General features: G+C 36.6%; 1 protein-coding gene across 1 annotated transcript; it reads left to right on the top strand.

Moving 5' to 3' along the window:
- The first annotated feature begins 24,123 nt into the window (after window positions 1-24,123).
- On the top strand, window positions 24,124-26,794 carry LOC110703960 (probable inorganic phosphate transporter 1-3). Its single transcript, XM_021881762.1, has one exon. The coding sequence runs from the start codon at window positions 25,174-25,176 to the stop codon at window positions 26,767-26,769; it is 1,596 nt and encodes a 531-aa protein (XP_021737454.1). The 5' UTR covers window positions 24,124-25,173; the 3' UTR covers window positions 26,770-26,794.
- Window positions 26,795-27,185: the final 391 nt, after the last annotated feature.

The following is a 27,185-nucleotide window of genomic DNA, read 5'->3' on the forward strand; positions in this document are numbered from 1 at the left end:
GCTTTATATTTTTATTGAAGTTACTAACAGTTTATTCATGATGTAGCAATTTAAAGGAACACGCAGAATGTGAGTAATTAATTAATTTAATTACTCTTATTTTATTTTTATATTGCTAGTATCATGATTAGTTTATTTTATATTTGATTTGACTAACGCTATTATTGTTAAATTGCTTCCAATATTAATGTTTATTCTATTATTATTTTGATCACCATATTGCATGTTTAAAGGGAATATGTAATTGAAAATCACGCCTAATAAGATAATTTGGACAACCGGTTTAGGTTCCTTTTTAATCTTGTTATTAAATCAAGTTATCACAAATATTTTAGAATAATGTGTTGCATTAATATTAAACCAATTTAGCATAATAATAGTTTGGAGCAAATTAAATTTTTGTTTGTATGCCTTTGAGATCGCAGGAATTACTTTTCACTATAAGAATCGAGTAGAGGCCAATACGGGCGAATGTGACTCCATGACTCATTTCGTACCATCATCCCCGATCCTCCTTTCGTGGTTCTGAACCATATGGAGTTAGTATTATGAATGGGGTGTAACCTTCACGGGTCAATCGTTGTTGCCTATCGTTGCCCCTTATTCGTGGTTGCCTTTTATGATCCGTGAACGGTTTACAAGTTCCTTAAAAACGTGTTGGCGGCTCCCTACTTTATTTGTCCCTAATCGTGTTATGTCAATTCCCACTTCCTAAGAGTGCCAAGCATATTCACCACATGCTTAACGTAGGCGCACTTCGAACGACGCCTATAAATTTGGCGACTCCACTGGGGAGAATTCTGTGTTATTTATCCATCCTTGGAAATGTTGTCACGATGAAGCGACAATCCGTACCTCGGAAAATTTGCCAAAATCCAATTTTTGGAAAAGTTGCCAATGCTTCGTAACAATCTTTCATAAGAACTTTGCTACGATCGAAAATCCACATCTTGGAATATAACTCTTGAAAGCAATCCACCTTGGAAATTTGCCAACGCTATGCGACAATCCTTTTAGGAAAATATTGCCACAATTGACAATCCGCATCTTAGAACATTTACGAAAAAGAGTTGACCGACAATCCACTTCAGGAAAATTTGCCACTTGCTGAAATGAATGAAAATCCACGTTGAGGAACCTTTGCCGAAATTTATGATGAGTAGAGACCTACGACAATCCTTTGGGAAATTTTTCCATAGGGACCTGGGTGCATGACAATCCAATCTCGGAAAACTTGCCAACGAGCCGGTGAATGTATGACAATCCGAACTTGGAAAAACTTGCCAAACAGAGAAGGAGCACGACAATCCACGCTTGGAAACTTTGCTAGAGATGACAATCCAATCTTGGAAAAATTGTCGTTGAAGAAGATGCACGACAATCCATTTTTGGAAAACTTTGTCGTTTAATAAGAATGCGCGACAATCCATATTTGGAAATATTGTCGTTTAAGTGCTTGCTTTTGAACCGATTGTAATGAGCCAGTGTTTTAGGCGCTTAAGCTAAGTGAGACGATTTTTTGTCAGGTCAATCACTTAATACGATTGTAATCGAGTCGACTACTAATCATGTCAAATTGCTTATAGGGGCTAACTGGCGTACCAAGGAACCCGACATTGCTGCATGAGGTCGAAATCACCTTTCTGGGAGGCTTCGAGCTCTGTCGTTGTTGAGATATCTCTGGCGCCAAGAATTGGAGTAGGGTCTTCCCTATTCTGCTGCACCTGTATTTATTTTTGACTATAGAACTTTGCCAATTTCTTTTTAATTATCTTAGGGTTGACCTAAGGCTTAATGTTGCTTGACTCATTGACTTGACACGACTCAAGGTATAAACTTGACTCGCTGATTGACTGACTCGAGGTTGACTCGACTCAAAGTGAAATGACACATCTACTAGACTCATGACCCGTGTGTGCATAGTGTTGATTATGCGACTTGAAAATGCAAAAAAGCAAAAAATTTCCGTCATTTTTTTGGAGGGTACCGACTTTCTCCCGAAAAGGAAAGACGCGAAAAAGAATCGAAGGTTTGAAGATGCATGTTGAATGAGCTTAGTCAAATGTCATTCGATTCTATCTCTCAAGGTGCAAGGATTAATCCATCCTAGGCTATCTCAATGGTTGACTCCATGATGAAAGTATTTGGGTAACTTAGGCACGAAGGCTAAGCACTTCATACTTCTATGTAATGACAATTATGAGTGATGAGTGATGTGACAAGGCATGCTTCATCGTTATGTTAAGATTTCATGACAAAGGGTTCCTAAGGGAAATATATTTGGTCATGTATGCGTGATGTGTGTGATAGTGACACTAAAGTTAGGCCACAAGAGCTAAGTGTGTGGAAAAACATATTGTTAGAAGAGACAAATAATGGTGACTCTTAGGCTAGGTAAGCTAATGATGTAAGGACCAAGTCCCCAAGTCTAGCTCTAAGTGAAAAGGGATGAGCATTGGAGATTCCTTGATATGATCATGGTGCAAGTGTGTGAATGTGAATATGAATGCATGTTTATTACGGCCGCACCTCGATGTGAGGTTGCCTACGTATCCGTTAGGAATCAGGCCGAACGTAGCTCTAGCCGAACCTCGCACAAGTGTGTATACCTCAAAAAAGGTCTTTTTAAGGGTTGTAACGTGGTTAGGCTAAAGTTTTGAAGAAGAAGGGGATAAAAAGGCTCAAGACCCTAGATAAGCCCCCAAGGTGTGCAACCTCACTTTTAAATCTTTATATTTTTATGCTTGAGTTTCTACTCTTTTTTAGCTCTCTTTTATCTTTTGCTTTAGCATTTATTTTATTTTTGTAAGCGTGGGCAATCCCGATCATGTGGTCTATCACTCACTTGGCATTCATGTTTCTCAGGCACGGTACCGAGCACTCGATAAGAGACGCAATCTGAGACATGTTCTTATCGAAGATACTTTCATATCAAAGACATTGGAACACTTACCCTTTTGTACACTTGTTTTCGTTTTTTATTATTGCTTATTTTTTTCTATTGCTTTCTTTTGAATTTGCTCAAGCTCTCTTTAGAATTGCATAAGTTGCACGCCATCCCATCCTAAGGTTAGGTAGATGTAGGTTGAAAAAAAAGAAGGGTCTATCGTTAGACGAGGCTCAAAGTGGCTTATGAAGAAAGGATTGTATATTTGAAAGGTGAAAGGAGATATGATGTGGCTACAAGGGGTGCCTCAAATCATTGGTATACCTTGTGTTTAGCTCGACATGGATTTTTTTTTCTTTTTTTATTTTTTTTATGCAATGTAATGAAATGATCATATGCAAGGAAATAAATGTTCATTTTATTAAAAAGGGAATAGAAAGAAAGTAATCTAAAGGAAAAGAAAAGGTGCCTATGCTAGACTTATTGGGGAAAGGAAAAAATGAAAAAGAAATAGAAAAAGAGGTCAGGAAATCTTGTCATTGAAGCTCGCCTCTTGTCTTGTGTTGTTTGCGTCATCATCACCCAGTCTTCTCGTTAGCTAGAGGCAATGGGATCTTGTTTTCCTCTATGAGGTCTTGAATGAGATTTTGAAACCTGTAGCATTCATCAGTGGTATGACCGTTTCCTCGATGGTCTTTGCAATAGGAATTTGGATTCCATGTCGAAGATCGATTTTCTGGTGTTGGATCCTCGGTAGGGCCAATAGGTTTGATTAGTCCTCGATCATAGAGACGATCGAAAGCAGCATCGTAGGTCATTCCAATGGGTGTGAACTCTCGCCTGGGTTTCCTTTTAGATCTTTAATTGTCCATGGCTAAGACATCATTATGGTCAAAGGTACTAACATTATTACTAGAGTGGGCGTTTTCGGAAGAAGAAGGATTTTCGCTCTTCTTTCCTTTCCAGCCACCATGGCTACTATTGTTAGTAACTTTTTGCTTTGCGAGGTCGTCTTCGATTTCAATTCCGATGTCATAAACGGCCTTGAAAGTATTCAAGTTGTGTTGATATTTTAAATGCTTCGAATACTTCTCTTGAAGATTCTTAATAAACATCCTCACAGACTCCTTTTCGGTGGGGACCTCAATCATCTTGGCGGAAGTTTCCCTCCATTTATTAAAGAAAGAAGTAAAGCCTTCATTCTCTTTTTGTCTTAGCATCTCAAGTTGTCTATGGTCAGTTTCAACTTGAATATTGCACTTGTACCTATCAACGAAAGCGTTTACTATCGATTCCCAGGTAGAGGTTTTCTCCTTGTCAAGGGAGAAGAACCATTGTTGGCAAACGACTTCACGAGATAGTGGGAACAGAGAGGGGAAAACCTTCTTATCGATACCCTTAATACTCATTATGGTTTCAAAAGCTCTTAGATGAAAGTAAGGGTTATCTATTGCCTTGAATTTGGGGATGTCAGTGGCGTTGAACTTATGCGGAAGAAGTTCCTTGTCCAGCGAGACCCCTTGCGAACTCATGCCCTGAAATTTATAGTCACTAGATAGCTTCCTCAAACTTTCTTGCATGAGGTTCATTTGTTGTTGCTTCACGGGATCGTCGACCTTAAGTGCGAGAAGTTTCAATGTCTCAGTCACAGTAGCCAATTGGTTCTTACGATCATTGACTTCTTCTTGAGTTGCCATTATCTTCTTAGCCTTCCTCTTTTGACGAATCGGTTTATCAAAAAGCGAGACTTGAATAAAGAGGTTGTCCTTGATTGATCGCCCTTCTCTCCTCGACCAAGTACTGTGGGAAAGGAATTTGGGGATACTTATTGTTAATTATTGGACTCAAACTTTATTCAACATGCGATTGGATGGAGGAGGTGAAGAAAGATGGAAGAATGTGAAGAAAGATTTAGGTGGAGGGATGTGAAGAATTAAGAATAGAATGTACCCCCTCAACTCAAATGACGGAAAAAACCGACTCATGCATGAACCTAAGACATGGTCATGGTGACATATACTCAAAGTGTGTGCTAAGACTAGTGAGTGTAGGTGACATGTTGAGACTCGTGTCATGACCACGTGGCTAGACTATGTGACCAAGACTCGATTAATGACTTGACAAGGTGTTATTGACAGCGAAAATTAACCGAGTTAATTAGTAAACTAGTTAATTAGACCTTAGGTGATGACTCGACAAATAATCCGAACTGTCGGCCAAGTGACAGGACTGGCGTCGCATTATGGTGGTTGGCGCCAGACAATTTAGTAAATGTCTGGCGCTGCACACTATAATGTGGCGCTACAGCTCAGACTTTGGCGCCAATATTGGAGCTTCGGTCTGGGACTATTTTCGGTATTATTAGTCAACTGGGGTATGCTTAAAGTTGTACTAAGTCAATTCCGATTAAAAAAACTTTATTGACTCAAATTAATTAATTAATTAAATAAATAGGCAAAGTTCTTTAAGTCATTAATTTTAGTCTCAACGCAAATCAACAAACGGTTAAGAGAAACATAGAATATATATGCACAACAAATAATGCACAATTAGTCAAGTAGGGAAAATATAATGCAATGAGTTCGCAACCTAACCATGACTCTAGTTCTCTAAAGTTCGGGATATGGTTTAGTCAATAGAGGGTCCATGGTTAATTGTCCGGATGCACCGCGCGGAAGCCTAACCGTGAAGGGTTGGTGCGAGTGGATGGGACACCGCGAGTTTTAGAAAAAACTCACTTCCATGGTTTGGTGAATTCAACATCTCGGATGTACCCTTTGTTGCCAGGAGCGTTCAATCGGGTAGATGGAGCATGAATTCCCAGAGGGTTATGTCCATATGTAGAACACATATGGGTTTCAGAAAAGTGAGAAAAAAATTCAATCAGGAAGTAGGATCGAGCAAACAATACGAAAAACTGGTCGAAATTAGAACGCATATTTCTGGCTTGGTATTGGGGGAAATTGGCGCCAGCAAACAGAGACTGGCGCCAACTTTTAACTGTAGCGCTTGGCGCCAATATTGGCGTCTGGCGCTACGGCTAAAAGTTTGGCGCCAAGCTCTGGCCCCTGACACTACTTCCCACATGCCTCAGCAACTTTCTGTGCTCGATAAAATCTTCCAGTTTCGCGCGGTGTTATTTCAGTCCTAGTTGTGAAAGACATTTCTCAAATTTCCTACGTGTAAAATCCTATGTTTTTGACTCATTACGGATGGTCTTTCCAATGAGAACATTTTTATGCATATGACAATAATGTTAATCAAAATTACGCACATGAAATACTTAGAACTTTTCGAGTCTCATCCACTCATTCTAAATCATTTCCGAAACAAATTCAGGAATTAAAATAGAAATCCTCCCCAGCGGAGTCGCCAAAAACTGTAGGGAATAGTTTCAAGCTTTAAAATCCCACTAGCTTGAACCTCACTGTGATCATACACTAAAGTATGGTGGCGTCCAAAAGGGAAGAAGATAGAGCAAAAGAGTCGCCAACAAGTTTTCTAAGGAACTTGTAAACCGTTCACGAGGTGAAGGTTACACCCCTTAACGATCCAAGAGATCGTGAACTCCATAAGGTCATGAACCAAATAAGGGCCCGGGGATGAAGGTACAAATCCAACCTAAAAGAGATTGAACCTGCCCTAATAATAGGCCTCTACTTTATTCTGATCGTATTCATGTGCGCTTTTTAATTAACATGCAATCAATAGGATTAACCCTAAACCTGTTTAATCTATGTTGGTTGAATTTAATGCACAAATAAACTATTATTGGCGATCACTTGAATTATAATCACATTAACCCTAAACAAGATTATTAATTATCTTATTAAGCGTGATTACAAGTACCAAATTCCCTTTAACATGCATAAAAAGGTGATCAAGCAATAATAATAAATAATGTAACAAGCAACATAATAATAATCATGATAATAATAATAATCATCATAAAATTATAATCATAATCAAAACGATAATAATCATAAATAAAATAATAATTATCAAAATAATAATAATAATAATAATAATAATAATAATAATAATAATATTCATAATCATCATAAATTATAACAATTATAATCATAATCATGTTCATGTTAATATTAAAGCATAATAAAAATAGCAAGATCCTAGGCATGATACTAACAAGATTAATAACAAAGCCTAGCATGTCACTAAGCAATAAAAATCAAATCTTTAACCCTAACATGATACTAACAATCATAAATATTAGGAAGAACATAGGAAGCATCATAGAAATCATATTTAATATTAAAATTACCCTAAACATGATACTAGGAATATCATAATAACAATACAAACATGATTTCTACATCATAAAATCAATCAAATCAATTAAAGTACTTACTTTGATGCCTCGTACCTCTTTCTAATAAAAAAATACACACGTTAGTAACTTCAAGGAAAATAATAAACAAAACAATTAAATTAAATAATTGAAAGAGAGATTTGGGACCAAACCCTCAGAAATTAAAACCTTTCACGCCTAGGGCGAAGATAACTTCGAATATGGCTAGGTGTATCTAGATCTTGCGAATGCGGAATTTTGTATGTGAAAACAAAGTTTAGAAAAGAGAGAGAATAATCAAGAAAATCTTGATGAGAGTTGGTGAATTGAAATAAGAATTGATGAAATCTGGTTATCGAAAACGGATTTTTAATACGTTATTTATAGAGAAAATCAGCCAAAAAGATAAAATTAACAAAACAGAGTCTGGCGCACGCAAAACGAGGTTGGCGCCAGGCGCCAATGGCTAGCACTAGGCGCCAATGGCTGGCGCCAGGCGCCAGGCCTGGTTCCAGGCGCCAATGCGTGGAGTCAGGCTCCAAGCCTGTTTTTAACGCGTTTTTGTTTTTATCATATCTTTTGATCCAGAAGTCCAAATCAGGCATATAATATGTCGTTGGAAAGCTCTTAAAGTCTAATTTTCAATCCAATTAGAATCAGATTAAAATATTTTGTAGATAAAAAGATATGGCTAAAATAGTAGAAGGGTGTCAGTTTTGGATAAAGTTTCATGTCTCATTCATATCTTTTTCGTTATAACTCGGATTTAATATTATAATATATCATTGGAAAGATAATTTCAAGATATATCCAACCATATAAAATTTTGATAAAAATATAAGGCACAAAAATAATATCTGACTGTCTTTGAACATGTTTAAATCCGAATAGAATTAGGACTTTAAAAAAGGAAAGTTTTATAAAAAAGGAAAGTTTATATTTAAATCAAATTCCTTAATCTTATCTTTTCAAAAAAGGATAATTAAGATATTTTACAAACTTATAGAAGATTCTAATCAATACCAATTAGTTTAGGAATAGGATTAAACCTTTGGACCCTCCTCATGATCATTGGGTCGTAGGTAAAATCCGGTTTGGGCCCAGTTTAGTATTTTGGCCATAACTTCCTCATTATCCATCGGAATTGGGCTTATAATATATCGTTGGAAAGGTCTTTTCAAACCCCATCCAACTACACCATTATTGGACCCTTATCATGGACCAAACTAAACTGGAATGGACGTTTTCATAAAATAGAGTGGGTTTTCGAAAACAGAAAGAAATAATTTTAACAAAAACTAACCGCAACACTAGACTTTTCACACTTTCACCTCACTCGATTATGGTTCGACGTGAAAGGTATTCATCACTGGGTTTGGTTTTGGGGAGACACAAATGGGTGTCTACACACACACTTTGTCTTCGAGTAATGCACTGTATTGTTTATGATCGTACATTAGGACCATGCATGCGTCGTTTTCCGTCGTAATAGGAATGAGTGGAGTTTTCCCATCAGATTTCAAAATTTTTTCTTACACTCTTCCTTTCCAATCTGAGTATTGAGTGAATGCATTAAGTGAGTTCATCCTTACAAAGTACTTGAGTCTAAAATCACTAGGCAATAGTTGGAAGAATAAGGGGAACGTCACTCCTTCCTTCTTTCCTTCCAATCAAAGCATCAACAACAAGAAACTTTTTTTTCACCAGGCGGCAAGAAGTTACTCATAAAAATCCATGAAGACAATGCACGATGCATGCTTCTCACCAAGATTTCATGTTTTCTTCTTCTTTTGTTTCAAACCCTTCCCCCTAAAAAGTCTAGCATAGGTTCTCCTTATCCATGTGTCTATATGTCACATTTCTTACCTTCTTCATAAATGAGCATCTCTTTCTTACATTCGATCATGTGATAAAAATAAAAAAAAAATCATCAATTGCCGAACTAAATACAAGGTACACCAATGATTTGAGGCACCTTTGCAACCCTGTCATTCCCCATTAACCACTCAATCACATATCCATTTCTTCATCAACCACTTTGAGCCTCGTCTAACGTTTGGCCTTCATTTCTTCAACCCACATTCACTCAACCTTGGGATTTGAAGATGTGTAATTGTATAACATTCAAAAAGCAAGTAAAAAAAAAAGTAGCAAAGCAAAAATAAAACAATGTCTAAAGGCAAGTGTTCCAATGTCTTTGATATGAACACGTCTCAAATTGCGTCTCTCATCGAGTGCTCGGTACCGTGCCTGAGAAACATGAATGCTAAGTGAGTGATGGACCGCATGATCTGAAATTGCCTACATTGATTCAAAAGAATGAAAAAAAAAGTTCAAAGAAAAAAAAAATGTGTTGAAAATAAACTTGCAAAATTCAAAATTTTCAAATTCACAATTACACATCTTGGGGGCTTTTCTCGAGTCTTGAGCCTTTTACCTCTTTCTTCCTTAAACCATCAACTTAACCACATTACAACCCTTGAAAGACCTCTTTGAGGTGTTCATGCACTTGTGCAAAGTTCGGTTAGAGCTACGTTCGGCCTGATTCCTAACGGATACGTAGGCAACCTCACATTGAGGTGCGGCCACATTCATATTCATATCTATGCATGATCGAGTCAAAGAATATCCAATGCTTATCTCTATATCCCTACCCATTTAGAGCTAGACTTGGGGGCTTGAACCCACATCACATTAGCTTACCCAGCCTAAAGAGTCATCATCTTTGACTCTTCACACATATATTTCCATCACCATAACCTTTGCAGCCTCACCTTAGTATCACTTTCACACACTTCTTTCACACATACATATCCATATCATCTTTCCCTTAGGAACCCTTTATCATGAAATCTTGTATCCCTATCGCGCATGCTTCATCATCATGCTTCATCATCTTTCAAGACAACATTCATCAGAAGAAACGTTGTATACTTGCTTAGCTTCTTGACCTGAGCAATGTTCTTTGTTTCATGCATCGCATAATGTGCTGAGCAATATTTCTATATCAATGATTTGTAATAATACAAAGCATATAGTTCTTAGCTCCTTGACCTAAGCAACGTTCATAATCACTTCATCTATATACGTGCTTAGCTCCCAGACCTAAGTGACGTTCAAGATCGCTTCTTTACACCATATATGATGCTTAGCTCCATGACTTAAGTTCATTCATCGTGTCACATGATGTAATTGTCCTTAGCCTCCTGGCCTAAGGACATGCATCATGCATACATTACTTAAAAAAAAAGCAATTCAATCCATGCGATTCATTTTGTCTTGCTCAACGAGGAAGTTCAAAACTTCTTTCCTTTTTTTCGCGTCTTTTCTTTTGGGGAAGTTTAAAAAAACTTTTTCAAAATTTTCACATCGAGGGAAGTTCGAAAATAAAAGTTCAGTTTTCACATCTTTCTTTTCCGGGAGAAAGTCGGTATCCTCCACTCATGACAAAAATTTACGGAAATTTTTTTATTTTGCATCTTTGTTTGCTTGTGTCTGCACACACACATACACACACACACACACTCACAAGTCATACACATGTCATGTCACATGAAGTCAAACTTGGTCAAGTCAATCACAATATATACGAGTCCATTGGCAAATTTATTTTTGCAGGTCTCATCTACAGCCCACGTTCGGGGACAAGCGGACCATCTACAGCCCACGTCCGGGGACAAGCGGACCATCTACAGCCCACGTCCGGGGATAAGCGGACCATCTACAGCCCACGTCCGGGGATAAGCGGACCATCTACAGCCCACGTTCGGGGACAAGCGGGCCATCTACAGCCCACGTCCGGGGACAAGCGGATCATCTACAGCCCACGTTCGGGGACAAGCGAACCATTTACAGCCCACGTTCGGGGACAAACGGACCATCTACAGCCCACGTTCGGGGACAATCGAACCACCATCATTTCATGACGCAAGGTTCTCGATACACAGAGACTTGCAATCTCATCATCTGTCGACTTTCCTCAAGCATGGAAAGTAGTATCCGGTGGATTTCTTCAAGCATAGAAAACCGCCAAGTCGGCTTTCCTCAAGCATGGAAAGCGTTATCGGTGGATTTTTCTTCAAGTATAGAAAACCGCCAAGTCGGCTTTCCTCAAGCATGGAAAGCGTTATCGGTGGATTTTTCTTCAAGTATAGAAAACCGCTAAGTAGTCGGCTTTCCTCAAGCATGGAAGGCATTATCGGTGGAATTCTTCAAGCATAGAATGACACCAAATTCATACGTCAACTTTCCTCAAGCATGGAAAGTGTCATCCGGTAGGTTTCTTCAGGCTTAGAAAGCTACCAAACTCATCTGTCGGCTTTCCTCAAGCATGGAAAGCATTTCAACATACGTTATCCGGTGGATTCCTTCAAGCATAAGAAGCTACCAAAATCATTTGTCACCGATACACTGGTGTCAGATACGCATTCTATCCCTTTACTCTTTTATCTGTAGAACTAACATTTTTCTGCAGGTATCGGCGTATACAGAATGATTTAGGATCGCAGAACGTCTTAAATCATTCTCCGTCCCTATCGACTACTTTGACTATCGTTTTCAAAACTAACGTTTCTACAAACTTAGTCAAAGTGGGGGCTTCTGTAGACACCTAAAAATGTCTCCCCAAAACCAAACCCGATGATGAACAACCTTTCACCGCCATTATTAGTCGGGTTGAGTATTTAATTTTTGGAGTGCTTAAATCCATATTTTCATTTCATAAACCAACCTAATCCTAGCCCATTTTTTCGTGCCTTTAAACCCAAAATAATTCATTTCGTGTCCTTTAAAATCATTCATTTCGTGTCCTTTTTATAAAAACGTTTAATCCAGTTTATTTTGGTCCATAATCTGGGTCCAATGATTAAATAGTTGGATAGGGTTTGAAAAGAAATTTTCAAAGATATATTATAAGCCCAAATCCGAGTTATAACGAATAAGTTATGGCCAAAATATTAAACCGAGCCCAAACCGAACCTAAGCCCACCTTACCTACGACCCAATGATCATGTGGAGGGTCCAAATGATTTAATCCCAATCCTAAACAAATTAAGATTAATTAGAAGCTTCTATAAGTTTCTAAAAGATCTTAATTATCCTTTTTTAAAAAGATAAGATTAAAGAGTTTGAAATTGAATAAAACTCCTTTTTTTGAAAATCCTATTTCTATCTGAATTGAAAGACATTCAAAGATAGACAGATATTATTTTCGTGCCTCATGTTTTTTATCCAAATTTTATATGGTTGGATAGCCCTTGAAATTATCTTTCCAATGATATATTATAATATCAATTCCGAGCTATAACGTAAATGATATGAATAAAATGTCAAACTCTATCCAAAACTGACACCGTCTCACTATTTCGGCTATATCTTTTATTATACAATATAATTTAATCTGATTCTAATTGGGTTAGAAATTAGACTTCAAGATATTTTCAACAATATCTTATTCATCGTATTCCGATTTCCGGATCAAAAGTTATGATAAAAACAAAAACTGCAAAAACTGCTGTCTATCGCAAGAGTTTTATCCAATTCGAATTCTTATCTTTTCTTGATTCTTCGACCTCCTTTTTTCTCTATAAATAGAGGTCATGTATCCCCTTTTCCATGAGTCAACAAGCTTGATCATCAAATCATTCTCTTCTCCCTCTTTAGCCTAAACACTAGCCTCCCCATTCTTTCACTATTTCTTCCTTTAAGCACTCTAAGGAGTCCATACAATACCTGAAGTTCTACACTTAAACCAAGGCGTGAAAGTTATAATTAACTGAGGGTTTGGACCAAATCAACTCTATATTTATTTAATTTAATTTAATTTATTTTTCATTTGCTTTATATTTTTATTGAAGTTACTAACTGTTTATTCATGATGTAGCAATTTAAAGGAACACGCAGAATGTGAGTAATTAATTAATTTAATTACTCTTATTTTATTTTTATATTGCTAGTATCATGATTAGTTTATTTTATATTTGATTTGACTAACGCTATTATTGTTAAATTGCTTCCAATATTAATGTTTATTCTATTATTATTTTGATCACCATATTGCATGTTTAAAGGGAATATGTAATTGAAAATCACGCCTAATAAGATAATTTGGACAACCGGTTTAGGTTCCTTTTTAATCTTGTTATTAAATCAAGTTATCACAAATATTTTAGAATAATGTGTTGCATTAATATTAAACCAATTTAGCATAATAATAGTTTGGAGCAAATTAAATTTTTGTTTGTATGCCTTTGAGATCGCAGGAATTACTTTTCACTATAAGAATCGAGTAGAGGCCAATACGGGCGAATGTGACTCCATGACTCATTTCGTACCATCATCCCCGATCCTCCTTTCGTGGTTCTGAACCATATGGAGTTAGTATTATGAATGGGGTGTAACCTTCACGGGTCAATCGTTGTTGCCTATCGTTGCCCCTTATTCGTGGTTGCCTTTTATGATCCGTGAACGGTTTACAAGTTCCTTAAAAACTTGTTGGCGGCTCCCTACTTTATTTGTCCCTAATCGTATTAAGTCAATTCCCACTTCCTAAGAGTGCCAAGCATATTCACCACATGCTTAACGTAGGCGAACTTCGAACGACGCCTACAGGTACGAGCGAAGAATTTGGGAAACATGGGGTAGCTTCTTCAGCCTTGCACGGGGAAGCATGGGCGTGCATCGAAGCATTAAAATGGGCTCGGGCCAAAGGCAAATAGGGGGTTCTTATTCTCTCAGACTCGACCTCTCTTCTAAGAAATCTACAGGATAGGCAAGGTAAGGACATCACAATAACTTGGATGTTAAAAGAAATTAGGGAAGTGGGCGAAACCTTCACAAGATGCTCGGTCCTAAAAGTTCAAAGGGATCAAGTGAGGAGGGCAAATGACATGGCTAGGCGTTGTAGGCTCTCCTTATCTGATTATGGATAGGTCTTTTGTTTGTTTTGTACTTACTTTGCTATTGTAAAAAAAAAAGCAACATATAATTGACCATGACTAAACACAGACTGTGGGAGAAAAATGCCAACTTTTGTCAACGTTTGTCCTTCACTTTTATTTATTATCATGGCAAAGGCTAATTTTAATGGAAATTGACTTCTTTTTTAGAGGAAGATCTATCTTCTTGTTCGAAGGTGTTGAATCAATTGGCAGAATCAATACTAATTCTCTAGCTCTTGGACCTGTGATAACTTGTATTTCAATCACCCTATGGCCCAACTTCTTGATTATAAGACAGGTTCCATTGCACAACCCTATTAATTGTTTCATATTTTGCATCAGTTAAATTTAAAAACTTTATCAATGCTATCAAGAAATGTGCAAAGATATTATATATCGGATAATTTGGGTCGTCACACAGGAGATGGTGGGTTCCTTGATAGCATGGAGCCTATGGAATTATTAAACTCATCAAATTTTTCAGATCATTGCTTAGAGTTAGAAGTAGGGATGGCAACGGATCCGTATCCGACCCAGATCTATGGATCCATATCCATTTTTACGGATATGGATCTTCAAAATTTAGACCCGACGGATCCGGGTCAGATACGGATCGTATGCTAAAAAACGGATCTGGATACGGGTCCAACTAAAATACTCGTATCCAGATCCATTTACCCGTTTTTTAGTAAAAAATATATATTTTAATAGCAGCCCAGCCCGTAAGTTTAAAAGTTTACAGCTAACATATGTGCAGTCCCCAAATGGAAAACCCTAACAATTTTTTCTCTTTCCCCTGCCCTCAATTCCCCCAAGTTAAACCAACTGCGGCAGTGCTTCCAAGTCTGCTACTTATTCAAGCCCTCAATTCATACTTGATTTAGAGAATTGTTGATTTAGTGTTGGTCTTGTGGGGCTGTTTGGAGACATAAGAGAAAATGATTTGTGGTATGATTTTTTTATTTAATAAATGATTTGACCCTAATAATGAACAAAGCTTGCTGCCGTGAGCAACTGAGTATGTTCTTTTCTTGTTTTTGATAACTAATTTTAAGTAAAAGGTTTTTCATATGCAGAACTTTTGAGGCCTTAACAGTATTATTGTAAATTGTTGTTGGAAATTAGTTTTAAATTATCATTCTTTGTATTTTTGTAATATATTTTTTTTGGTGAGAATTCTTTGTAATATTTTGAGTTAATCTATTTTTTATGTGAAGGATCCGTTTAGGACCCGTATTGGAACCGAATCCGTAGGATCCATCAGATATGGATATGGATATGGATCTTCATTTTTCATATCTGACGGATCCGGATTGGATATGGATCCAAGGTACAAAAACGGATTTGGATCCAGTTGGATCCGGTCAAGATCCGACCCGTTGCCATCCCTAGTTAGAAGATGGTGCCCTTGATGATGCGAAATATGAAACAATCAATAGGGTTATACAATGGAACACACCGCCTTATAATCAAGAAGTTGGGTCATAGGGTGATTGAAACACAAGTAGTTATCACAGGTCCAAGGGGTAGAGAATTAGTATTGATTCCATGAATTGATTTAACAACTTATAATATTATTAGATCTTCCTCTCAAAAGAAGGCAATTCCCCTTAAAATTAGCCATTTCCATGACAATAAATAATTGCCGAGAACAAACATTGAGCAAAGTTGGCATTTTTCTCCCAAGGCTCATGTTTAGTCATGGTCAATTATATGTTGCAATGTCAAGAGTTACATCTCCTTCCAAACTAAAAATCTTACTACAAAATAAGGATGTTTGTAACAGTTTGACTAAAAATATTCAACTACCTCCGTTACATATTAGTTGCAACTTTCAGGTTGACATGGATTCTAAGACAAAATTTCTTAATATTGGATTAATGAATTAAAGAAGGGGTAATTAAGCAAGGTAGGAGAGAGAAATTGTCTGTGATTAATAAATTACCCACCACCTTCAACAACACCCACCCCACCACCGTCGGCCAGCAGTAGCCATCCCACCACCGACGGCCAATAGAAGTCATCCCACAACTGTCGGCCAGCAACAACAATCCCACCACTGTTGGCCAGAAGCAACCACCACACCACTGTCGGCCAGCAACAACCACCCCGAAACACCCACCTCACACCCCTTTTAACCCAAACCACTCTAAAACCTCCCCTTTTCAACCCAAACTGCCCTGAAACCACCCAATCTCAACCCGAAGCATCGTAAAACCACTCCCTCTCCACCTCAACAACCCCGAAATCACCCCTTCTTAGGTCAAACAACCCTGAAACCACTCCCTTTTAGCTCGAACCACCTTATCACTACCCTTTCTCAACTCAAACCACCTCGAAACCGTACCTACTTACCGCAAACCACCCTAGAACAAGAACAACCACCCTCACTCACTCCCAAAAACCACCAACATTCAACCTAAATCGCCCCAAAACTGACCCTGAACCACACCGAAACCACCCTCACTCACCCTAATCAACCCAGAAAATGCCTCGAGCCACCTCAAAATATCCTATCCACCCTGTAAATCAGTAGATATAAACAATTGTTTTTCAAAAAAAAAAAGAAGAGAGAGAAAACGGAACACCAGAGGAGAAGTCGGAGCCGAGGAGGCGACGAGTTTGACAGTGGTGATGAGTATCGACGACGTTCGTTGAAGGTGGTGGTTAGATGTAGCGACGAAAACGGTTAAGGTGGTGGTTAGATGTAGCGACGACAACGGTAAAGGTGGTGCAGTGGTGGTCTAATTATTTTGTGGAAGATGAATGATTTTTTATGATTGTTGATTTAATTGGGTAACACTATTATGTTAAATAAGTTAGATTAGAAATTTAATGAAATCTGATTTAGGAAGCTAATTGTGTTTATGAAATCTTTAGTAAGGGTGTTTTTGTATTTTCATTGAAAAAAATTTACTATAAAGGAAAAAAATTGGAAAGTTGCAACTAATACTCTTTTTAGCAAAAGTTGCAACTAATATGTAACGGAGGTAGTATATAAGGAAGTATAAATAGTGTAAAATAGTTATGTATCGAGTTTTGTTATAATATTTTTTTTAAGTATTTCTTAGCAATGTTTGTTTTAGAGTAATTTTAGACCTATACTTTTGTATTTTAAAAAAAAAAATTCTCTTTTTCATGTAAATGCTCCCTTTTTATTTTATTAAGGATTTCTTTCATTATCTGTACTATTCATATGACCTCTTTAATCACATGTGCAAGGTAGGATCGGTAATGATATAGGTATGTTTATTACTTTTTGTATGCCTACTTTAATGATGTTTAAATGCAAGAAATGAACACAATATACACACTATGTCGTTTTATTACCCTTTTTAAACATTGAAAGTGAATATGAGATTGCATTTATGGGAGATTGGGAGGTGAATCAACAAGGTAGAGCTAAAAGTGCAAATTATGTCCATTATTCATGGAGTATGATATTTATTGGCATAAAGGTTTGAACTATAATAGTTTTACTTAGTGCTTATTTGTTTTGTCTAGATATTCATAAATATAGACCCTTATGTATAATTTCTCACTTTCTAGGAGATGAAGTTCAAGTCACATTATTTGATTTTGATATTGAAAAATATAAAGACATTTTTAAACAAGGAAAAGTTTATTCGATTGATCAGCGAGAGCTTATGCCTCCGAATGCATCTTACAAATATGACAATAATCAAATGAGGTTTTTTTGGTAATAAGACCATGATAACAGAAGTTCTTGATGATTGTGATGATATCCCAAGGTACAATTTTAGGTTTATTGAATTTTTCCATAGCACAGTACTTTCACATGAGCAATTCTCCTCTCATTGGTATGTGTCTTTTTGTAATTAAAATGTACCTAATATAAATATTTTATATGATTTATAAAATTATTTTTCAAGTTTTAATAGTCATATCATTTTTTTCTTGATGATAAATGTACATAGATGTTATTGGGTTAGTTATTTCTGTGTCTAAACCTTATAGAGTCTTTAAACAAGGAAAAGTTTCTATGATTGCTCAGCTAGAGCCCTCCGGATGCATCTTACAAATACGCCAATAACCAAATGAGGTTGAAGTTTGGTAACAAGACCGTGATAACAGAAACCAGCCATAACCAACTTCTCAGCCACCTAGAGTTGCCTATATGGCCCGACACTAGTATTTGATTCAGTATCCAACATAACAAGCCCCCAACTTTAGGCTTCTCATGACTCTTACAGAATTGGGGATCTTCTTTGGTACTATGTCTCTTCCATTGCACAAGATAATTTGTGGTAATGGTCATTGCATTCCAGCAACTGATATGGTCACACCACTTTAAATCACTCTAACCCCTCCCCCTTGCTCTACGTTATATCCTTTTTTTTTTTTTTGGTGAATAACCTTTGTACTGAAAATCTAATAACGAAATGCAATAGTTCAAGGGAGTTATATTATGTCACTTCTACTACCACTCCTTCTATATGTATTGCCACTTGATCTGACCTCTAACTAGTGCATTCTCACACACGTGGCACGATCATCCTGGGCATACAGGGAATCATGCTTTAAGCTTTCTTATGTCTAGAAATCTAATTCCTTGTAATAAGGATCACAAATCCATGTTTTGTGTTTCTTGTTTATTGGGAAAACATGTTCGTTTTCCATTTAATACATCTTACAGTAATATTTCTACTGCTTTTGAGATAATACATGCTGATTTGTGAACATCACCTATTTGTAGTACTCATGGTCATAAATATTACTTGGTGTTGTTGGATGATTTTACCCATTTTGTTTGGACCATACCTCTAAAATTCAAATTTTTTTCTTAAATTTTTGTACAATCTTCTTTAAATTTTAGATCATAGTATCATACTTGAAAAGTCAATTTGAACAGTCAATCAAATTTTTTTTAGACCGACCACTGTAGAGAATTTGATAATGACCCCTTAAAATTGTTTTGTGTCAAAAATGGTTCATTCTTCCGCTTCTCTTGTCCATAAAATTCTTCACAAAATGGGAAGTCCAAGTGCATGATGCACACCTTAACTAACAAATCTCGTACTCTTCTTATTCATGTCTCGATTCCTCCTTCCTATTGGGCAGATTCTCTAAAGATATCAGCCTATCTTCTCAATATTTTGCCTACCAAAGCCCTTGTCGATATTACTCCTGCTTATGCTTTGTTTCACAATACACTATCTTATGATCAACTTTAAGTGTTTGGGTGTCTTTGTTTTCCTAATCTTTTGGCCATGACCCCAACTAAATTGGCCTCTTTTTTGGGTTAGGACGAATCGGCTAGCGAGTCAGGCCATTGATGATTACCTCTAATGAATATATAGGGATTAGGGACTGGTCTAGTGATTTTTGAATCCCACTTGTAAGAGACATACACTAAGACGATTATACCACATTCTCCCGAATCGTTTTAACACATAAAATGGTCTTTATAATTTTACATAATAGTGCATTTCCTTATGCTTGCATTTTTTAATAGTTTTTTGGGAAAATTGGCCGCAACAATACCAAGTATGACAAAGGTGCGTGTAGAAGCACAACCTTTCGAGGGTACAATCAACATTACAAACTATGCACTTAGGTGCACATAACAACGTAAATGACATTGGCAAAAGTTAGATTTCTTATGAAAGTGAAATCTTAAATATTTTTAATGCTTTTTTGTTTAAATATATATATATATATATATATATATATAATATATATATATATATATATATATATATATATAATAGAGATTCGACGTTAACAAATATATAAGATATTGAATCAAATAGAATTTTCCTTCATAAAAACTACGATCGTCGAGTAGATCTTGCACTGTGGAGCATCTCCCGCTTATATCGCTGAAAAATACAGCCTTGTTGGAGAGACAATCTAACGATCCTTTGTAGCCGTGAGGATGATTTCCTTCTGATTCATCTGTTCGTATTTGAAAACTTGATAACTTTTTCACCAACGAAATAATTTCATGACAATCCATTAGATCTGCTACCATGGATTCAAAACTAAGAAATTTCTCCCTCGAAAAGAGGAGATAAACCTTGTCTTTCGAAGGAGGTCGAAAAACCCTTGACTTTCGAAGGAGATCGGAAACCCTTTCTTTCGAGGGATAAAAGTTCCTCCCAAAAGGTGGAAGTATTATTATAAACCTAAAAAACAATAAAGAAACAAGGATTGGGGCTTTCCACCGATTAAAATCGATGGAAGCCCCTTCAAAATTCAACAATGGAGGCTAGGGTTTTGGAGAGAAAAAGGATGAATAAACTATACATGTTTAAATATATTTTTGTTTAATTACATTCTACTTAATTTTCCATCTCATGTAATTAAGTAACCATTAAATTGAATTATTTCAAAAAAAATTCGCCATTATGTTCTACGTTTGTTTCTTCAATTTTTTTTTTTTACATCTCATGTGATGATTGACTTAGTTCTCTTCCATAATAATTAGTTTTTTCCCATTAAATTATTCTCTCTCAACTTCCACAATTTAAGTGTTGTACATGAAAAACAAGAAAATGAATTTGGCATATCCTAAAATCCAATTCTTATTTTTTTTTTCAACCTCCACAATTTAAGTGTTGTACATGAAAAACAAGAAAATCAATTTGCCATATCCTAAAATCCAATTCTAATTTTTTTTTTTTTGAATTAAGTATTTAAAATCATTTTGTGGGGCTTGGAATTAGAAAGTTACTTATGCATCCTGAAATCTTATAGAATGAAGGTACTCAAATGATTTTTGTTTTTTTAATTTATCAATTTAGTATTTAACTAAGTGGAAAGGGAAAGGAAATTAAGTCAATCATGTGAGATCGATGTTAGAAAAAGTAATTGGAGAAGCAAATAAAGGAAAATAATAGCACAATTTTTTTTTTTTGAAGGAATCCACTTAATAAAATGGTGGAGGTTAAGAAATTCTTATATGAAAAAAATAAATAGAAGATAAGGCTAATTTAGTCACACATGATGGAAAATCATATAAGTTAAAATAATTTTAAACAATTATATAAAATAACAAAGATTCCACTTTTTTCATGGAACCTTAGTTCATTAGTGTCATTTATGCTAATATGTGCACCCACTTACTTAGTTTGTGTTGTAGACTGCACCCTTTAAAGGTTGTGCTGCTACACGTACCTTCATCATAGATGTTGTTGTTGTAGCCAATTTTTCCTAGTTTTTTTAGTCCATCATGCACTTTTCTATAAATACTACCTCCGTTTCATAAAATCTGCAACAAAGAGGCATTCACATTTCCCAAGGAAAATTTTGGTAAAAGTGTATTAGCAAAAGTAAGGGCAGGTTATTAAAGGTTAAAAAAATTAAAATGTTATGATTAAGCCACCACCGACATCCAGAACCTCTGCCCCCACCAAGCCACCCACTAGAATGGCCACCCCAGCACCCAGGATGGCCATCCTACCACCGCCAACATCCACATTCTCCACCACTAACATCACCTTCGACCACCCTACCACCGCCAACACCCACATACTCCAGCAGCAGGACCACCGCGCAACCACCTTCTCACGCACCACCACAAGATCTGAAACCCCTAAAAACCCACTGTGCGTTCTCACCCACCACCACCAAGATCGGAATCCCCACGCACCATGATCACCAATAACCCCATCCCACCTAACTCACAGCCACCAACACTTACCCACCACGAAGATACCCCACACCCACCCCGTAACCACGATCTTTTCACCATTTTTGCTTTAGATATGAGATTTCAAGGAGGAGCGGCGGCGACTTTGACAAGGGAAGCAAGAAGCCGTCGACTTTGATCAAGGGAGGAGAAAGCGTCGACGACGATTGTCACGAGTAAGGGGCGACGACTGCCACGAGTAAGAGGCGGCTGGACCGAGTGAGAGGCTGTGACTAGATCTGAGTGGTGGTGATGGAGTGTGTTGCTGGTGGCTGATAGTGAGGAGAGAGAAAAGTGCGTTGCTGGTGGCTGAGAGGGAGGAGAGAGAGATGTTGGTGGTGGATGTGGGTTTATGTGAGAGGAGAGAGAATATGGGTTAGGGTATTAATTGTGAATAAATTAATTTTGGTTAATAAGTTTATAGGTAGTTTATTGAAGTTAAGTAAGGGTATGTTGGTAAATTCACACAAAAAATTTACTACATAAGGAAAGATTTTTTTTTTTTTTTGCACATAATGTGTAGTTTCTGTTTTGAAAAATTGTTGCAAATTTTATGAAACGGAGGTAGTATTTAATTTTGTATCTACAGATCCATATATATATGTCGTAACAAGTCTAACAACATCCATCAATTGCATTTGCAATCCTTTATAGAATGTTATGCACCAATGCACACCAAAAATCTCACAATAGTTTCATTCCTTTATTATTAGAGAATATGCTTTCTTATAACCAATTCCTAACATTAAGGAAAAACTTTTTTTGAGCAATTAGTCTTGCTTTATTTCTGGTTATTAGAGAATATGCTTTCTTATAACCAATTCTACTCAATTTCTCTCTTTATATTTCGGCCAAACACTCCAGCAATGATGTTCTTCCATTGTCCTTGGTTCTATATCATTTTCATTTGATGTTATTTCGATTGCAATGGAGTGGGCAAATAGCTCGTTTATGCATGATAACATATTTCAAATCCATTATTTCTTAACGGAAACACATAATTTATCAAAGTTCCATTGTTTTCGATATGTTTGTCGTCTCTCGACCTCCCCCACCGAATGTAAGATTTTAGTTGTTTCATTTTCGAAATACTCTATAAACACCAAGATATTGATCTTTTGATGATAACATTTTCCTTTGCTTTGATATGTTTGACTAATTAGCATAATAATTAATTTAATCATTAACTTACAGGGTAAGGGGAATTCCCACCCAAAAGTGAGATTTGATCCATGAGATACAAACCTTACCAGTAGACCAAGCTAATGCTTGATTGCTCGGTAATTGTTAACTTAAGTGGTTTTATATTTATTATGTCAAAGTTCAAAATATATACATTGTTGTATTGACAATAACCCATCCAATGCGTGCATATAGTATTGAAACACTTCAACCTCGTATATTCTTTCAGATTTTTTCTTCTAAAAAAAACAAAAAGATCAATCTAAAAATAAAATATAACATAAGAGCTACCTTGGTTATTTCCGAAAAATTGAAGCACACTTATACAATATGTTACGAACGTGGTGGCAAATAAACTTCAACAACAAATAATAATTGACTTTTTGAGTTAGATTATTTGCTCTTATTATATGTCACAAAGATTCAGGAATAACGTGTTGATTTCACAAAGATTCAGTAGGAACGTGTGACATGGCTTTTAGATAGAATTTAGGGGCTATAACCCTATAAATTAGCTTAATTATTAACTAGATATGCTTACCACTTAATTAGCTTAATATAAGTAAAAATTGTTAGTAGTATCCAAAACATCCGATTGGTTCACCAATAAATAAAAAATTTAAAACTTTAGAATGACCTCATTTATATCGGTATATTTTATGAATCTCATACAAACTAAGTCAAATGTTGATAAAACCTGAATTCATACTTGTAAACAAATTTTTATCAATTAAAAAAATTAATTATCCATTTTAAAAAAATACAAATAGAGAGTGAGAAGTAACTCTAGTGGTTAAAGTTTTCCTCTTAATATTGAAATTGATTCTCACCCCGCCCTTATAGATTATGTTTTTCGAATTCGGCTTTTCTTTCCAGCTAAACAATAAAATTACACGGATTATAGGTGATTCCTAAGCTTTTAAAGTTAGATGTTGTGGGATTGAAGCTCTATTGGAACATATTTTACACGAGTATCATACATTCATATGAGGTTGAAATCTGGTAAAAAAGAGGCAGTAAAATGCAATATATTACTTCTTCGTGTGTACATATACATATATGTATGTATATATTAGTTAATCAGTGTCAATTAAGGGTTCGTGTGAAAATTCATATTTCAATGAAATTGAAATTTGAAGGAAATGCTAGATTGCGTTTGGTTAAGCATGAGATTGAAGTGGAAACTACTGAGGTATAGAAATTAAATTCCTCCATTTTGTAGGTAGTGAAATTTCTGTACGGAATGGTACTGACACCGTTATGATTTAGACAAGATTGTGCCAGATTGGCAGATTGTCACTTTCCTAGCTACAACCTCCATTATCGGCCTTATCTCCATAACGAACTATATTCATAGCCACATTGATAGATGCTTTCGACCATGTAGGCACCTACTGGACTTACATGCCACCGATAGGTGGCACTAGCTTGGTTGTTTTTCTATTACCCAAGCATGATTCATTTCTAAGGTACGATCTTTATCTACTCTCTCTTTCTCTCTCAAACACTCTCTCCTTTCTTTTTCTTGTCATCAATTGCTAACTTTAGAATCGAATCGGTTATCCCCGAATAATTCCCCGAGCTAGCTACTCCACGTTGACTGTGTAAGAATTCAATTGGACGATAAACCTTTACCGACTCCAGACACAAGTTACCGGAGCTCACACGGAACAATTCCTACTTCCCATGATTTTGCTAACCAAATAGCACAAAAGAATATGTTTTAATTTTTTGGTCAACCAAATGACACCTAAGAAGAATATTTAGAGAGGGATTATTTATTTTTAATTTTAATTTTTGTATATATAATTGGTATAGAAAATAATATAGAATTGTGGTTTTGTTAACCCTCTTTCTCCTATAGTCAACTGTTAACCCTTTGATATAACTAACAGTTAGTTAGCTTCTTCTTTTTTCTTTATCCTATACATTGATTGAACTACTGGCCTTGTTTCAAAGCCATAGAAGAACAACCATTGCAATCCCAAAATCCTGCCGCCCTCATCAATTTCATTCTTTTGTCTTTACATAGCGAAAACAACCCAGTCTTGCTATATATATACAAGCATATGCTAGAAGTTCATACTTCAAAATCAATTATATGTTGTAATCAAATTTAAGCTAATCAGAATGCCAGATTTCTTTGTTATGTAAAATTAAAGAAAAAATCATCAGACTGTCAGAAAATTTCATAAATTCAATCATGTTAAAAGGACAGTTGCAAGTCCTAAACGCGCTTGATGTGGCTAAAACACAATGGTATCATTTCAAAGCCATTGCGATTGCGGGTATGGGCTTCTTCACAGATGCATATGATTTGTTCTGCATCTCTATGGTGGCAAGACTGCTAGGGCGTTTGTACTACACTGCACCTGGCGCGGAGAAGCCAGGGATCTTGCCTATCAATGTCTCAGCTGCTGTGAATGGGGTCGCGCTTTGTGGCACCTTACTTGGACAGCTTTTCTTTGGTTGGCTTGGAGATCATATGGGAAGAAAAAAGGTGTATGGTACTACTTTAATATTGATGATCTTTTCTTCGTTTGCTTCGGGACTGTCATTTGGGAAGACTCCGAAAGGGGTGATGACTAGTCTTTGTTTTTTTCGATTTTGGCTTGGGTTTGGTGTTGGAGGAGAATATCCTCTTTCGGCCACTATCATGTCTGAGTATGCTAACAAGAAGACTCGTGGGACATTCATTGCCGCGGTCTTTGCAATGCAAGGCATGGGGATTTTAGCTGGTGGGATAGTGGCCTTATTAGTCTCAGCAGCCTTTGAAAACAAGTTTAAACCACCCCCTTTTAATGTAGACCCTATTGCCTCTATTCCACCGGAATCAGACTTTATTTGGCGAATTGTCTTGATGTTCGGAGCCATTCCTGCTATCTTTACGTATTATTGGCGTATGCAGATGCCTGAGACAGCTAGGTACACTGCCCTTGTGGCTAAGAACTCGAGACAGGCTGCTGAAGATATGTCAAAAATTCTCAACATTCATTTGGATGCAGAGGAAGAGAAGGTTGATAAACTACTCCGAAGTGAGAGTCACCAGTTTGGGCTATTCTCACGTGAGTTTGCTAGCCGGTATGGTGTCCGCCTCCTAGGAACCACCAGTACTTGGTTCTTACTCGACATAGCTTTTTACAGTCAGAACCTCTTTCAAAAAGATATCTACTGGTCTGTAGGATGGATCCCGCCCACAGGTGAGATGAGTGCCATCAGGGAGGTTTACCAAATAGCCCGATTTTCAACCTTGATTGCTCTTTGTGGGACTGTCCCAGGGTACTGGTTCACTGTCGCCTTCATAGACGTAATTGGACGTTGGTGGATCCAAATGATGGGATTCTTTTTCATGACAGTTTTCATGTTCGCCATTGCCTTTCCCTATGATCATTGGAATAACAAAGAACATCGTATTGGTTTCTTAATCTTATATGGTCTAACCTTCTTCTTTGCCAACTTTGGTCCGAATGCTACCACCTTTGTTATACCAGCCGAGATATTCCCAGCTAGGCTTAGGTCCACTTGCCACGGTATATCAGCAGCATCAGGAAAAGCAGGGGCTATAATTGGAGCCTTCGGGTTCTTGTACGCCTCACAAGAGAAAGACCCGGAGAAGAGAATTCATAATTATCCAGCTGGTATAGGGAAGAAGAAGTCCCTCATCATTCTTGGTGTCATCAACTTTATTGGTATGTTATGCACATTCTTAGTCCCTGAACCAATGGGTAAATCTCTTGAAGAACTTGCTGGAGATGTTGAAATTGATGACGCTGAATATGAGTGCAAAGTTGTTGTTTGATTATTACTTGTAATTAAAATACTAAGTGTACTATACATGGTACATCTTAGTATGATTTTGCTGTTTGTATTGTGTATCAGCCTCATTATGATATTTTAATAAGGTATTTGGGAGAATCAAAATACCTTTAATTAATTCCCTTGTTTATATTTCCAAATTTCTGTGCAAGACAGCTAAATTTTTAGCTATATATTGTAAAGGATTTGATCAAATCATATTTATTGATATTGTTTATACTTAGCAACCCCTTGATTTACTCTCTCGATTGATAGTCAAAGATATCCCTTATTTTTAGCTAAAGTACCTGGACAAGTACTCTAATGTATCTAGTCGTTTTATATTGCTTACTCATCTACTATATATACTCATGGAATCACATCAATATAATCAAGCTTTCCAACATTTCTCTTTCCCAT

The sequence above is a fragment of the Chenopodium quinoa genome, unplaced genomic scaffold (assembly GCF_001683475.1).
Source record: "Chenopodium quinoa cultivar QQ74 unplaced genomic scaffold, ASM168347v1, whole genome shotgun sequence".
Classification (NCBI taxonomy): domain Eukaryota; kingdom Viridiplantae; phylum Streptophyta; class Magnoliopsida; order Caryophyllales; family Amaranthaceae; genus Chenopodium; species Chenopodium quinoa.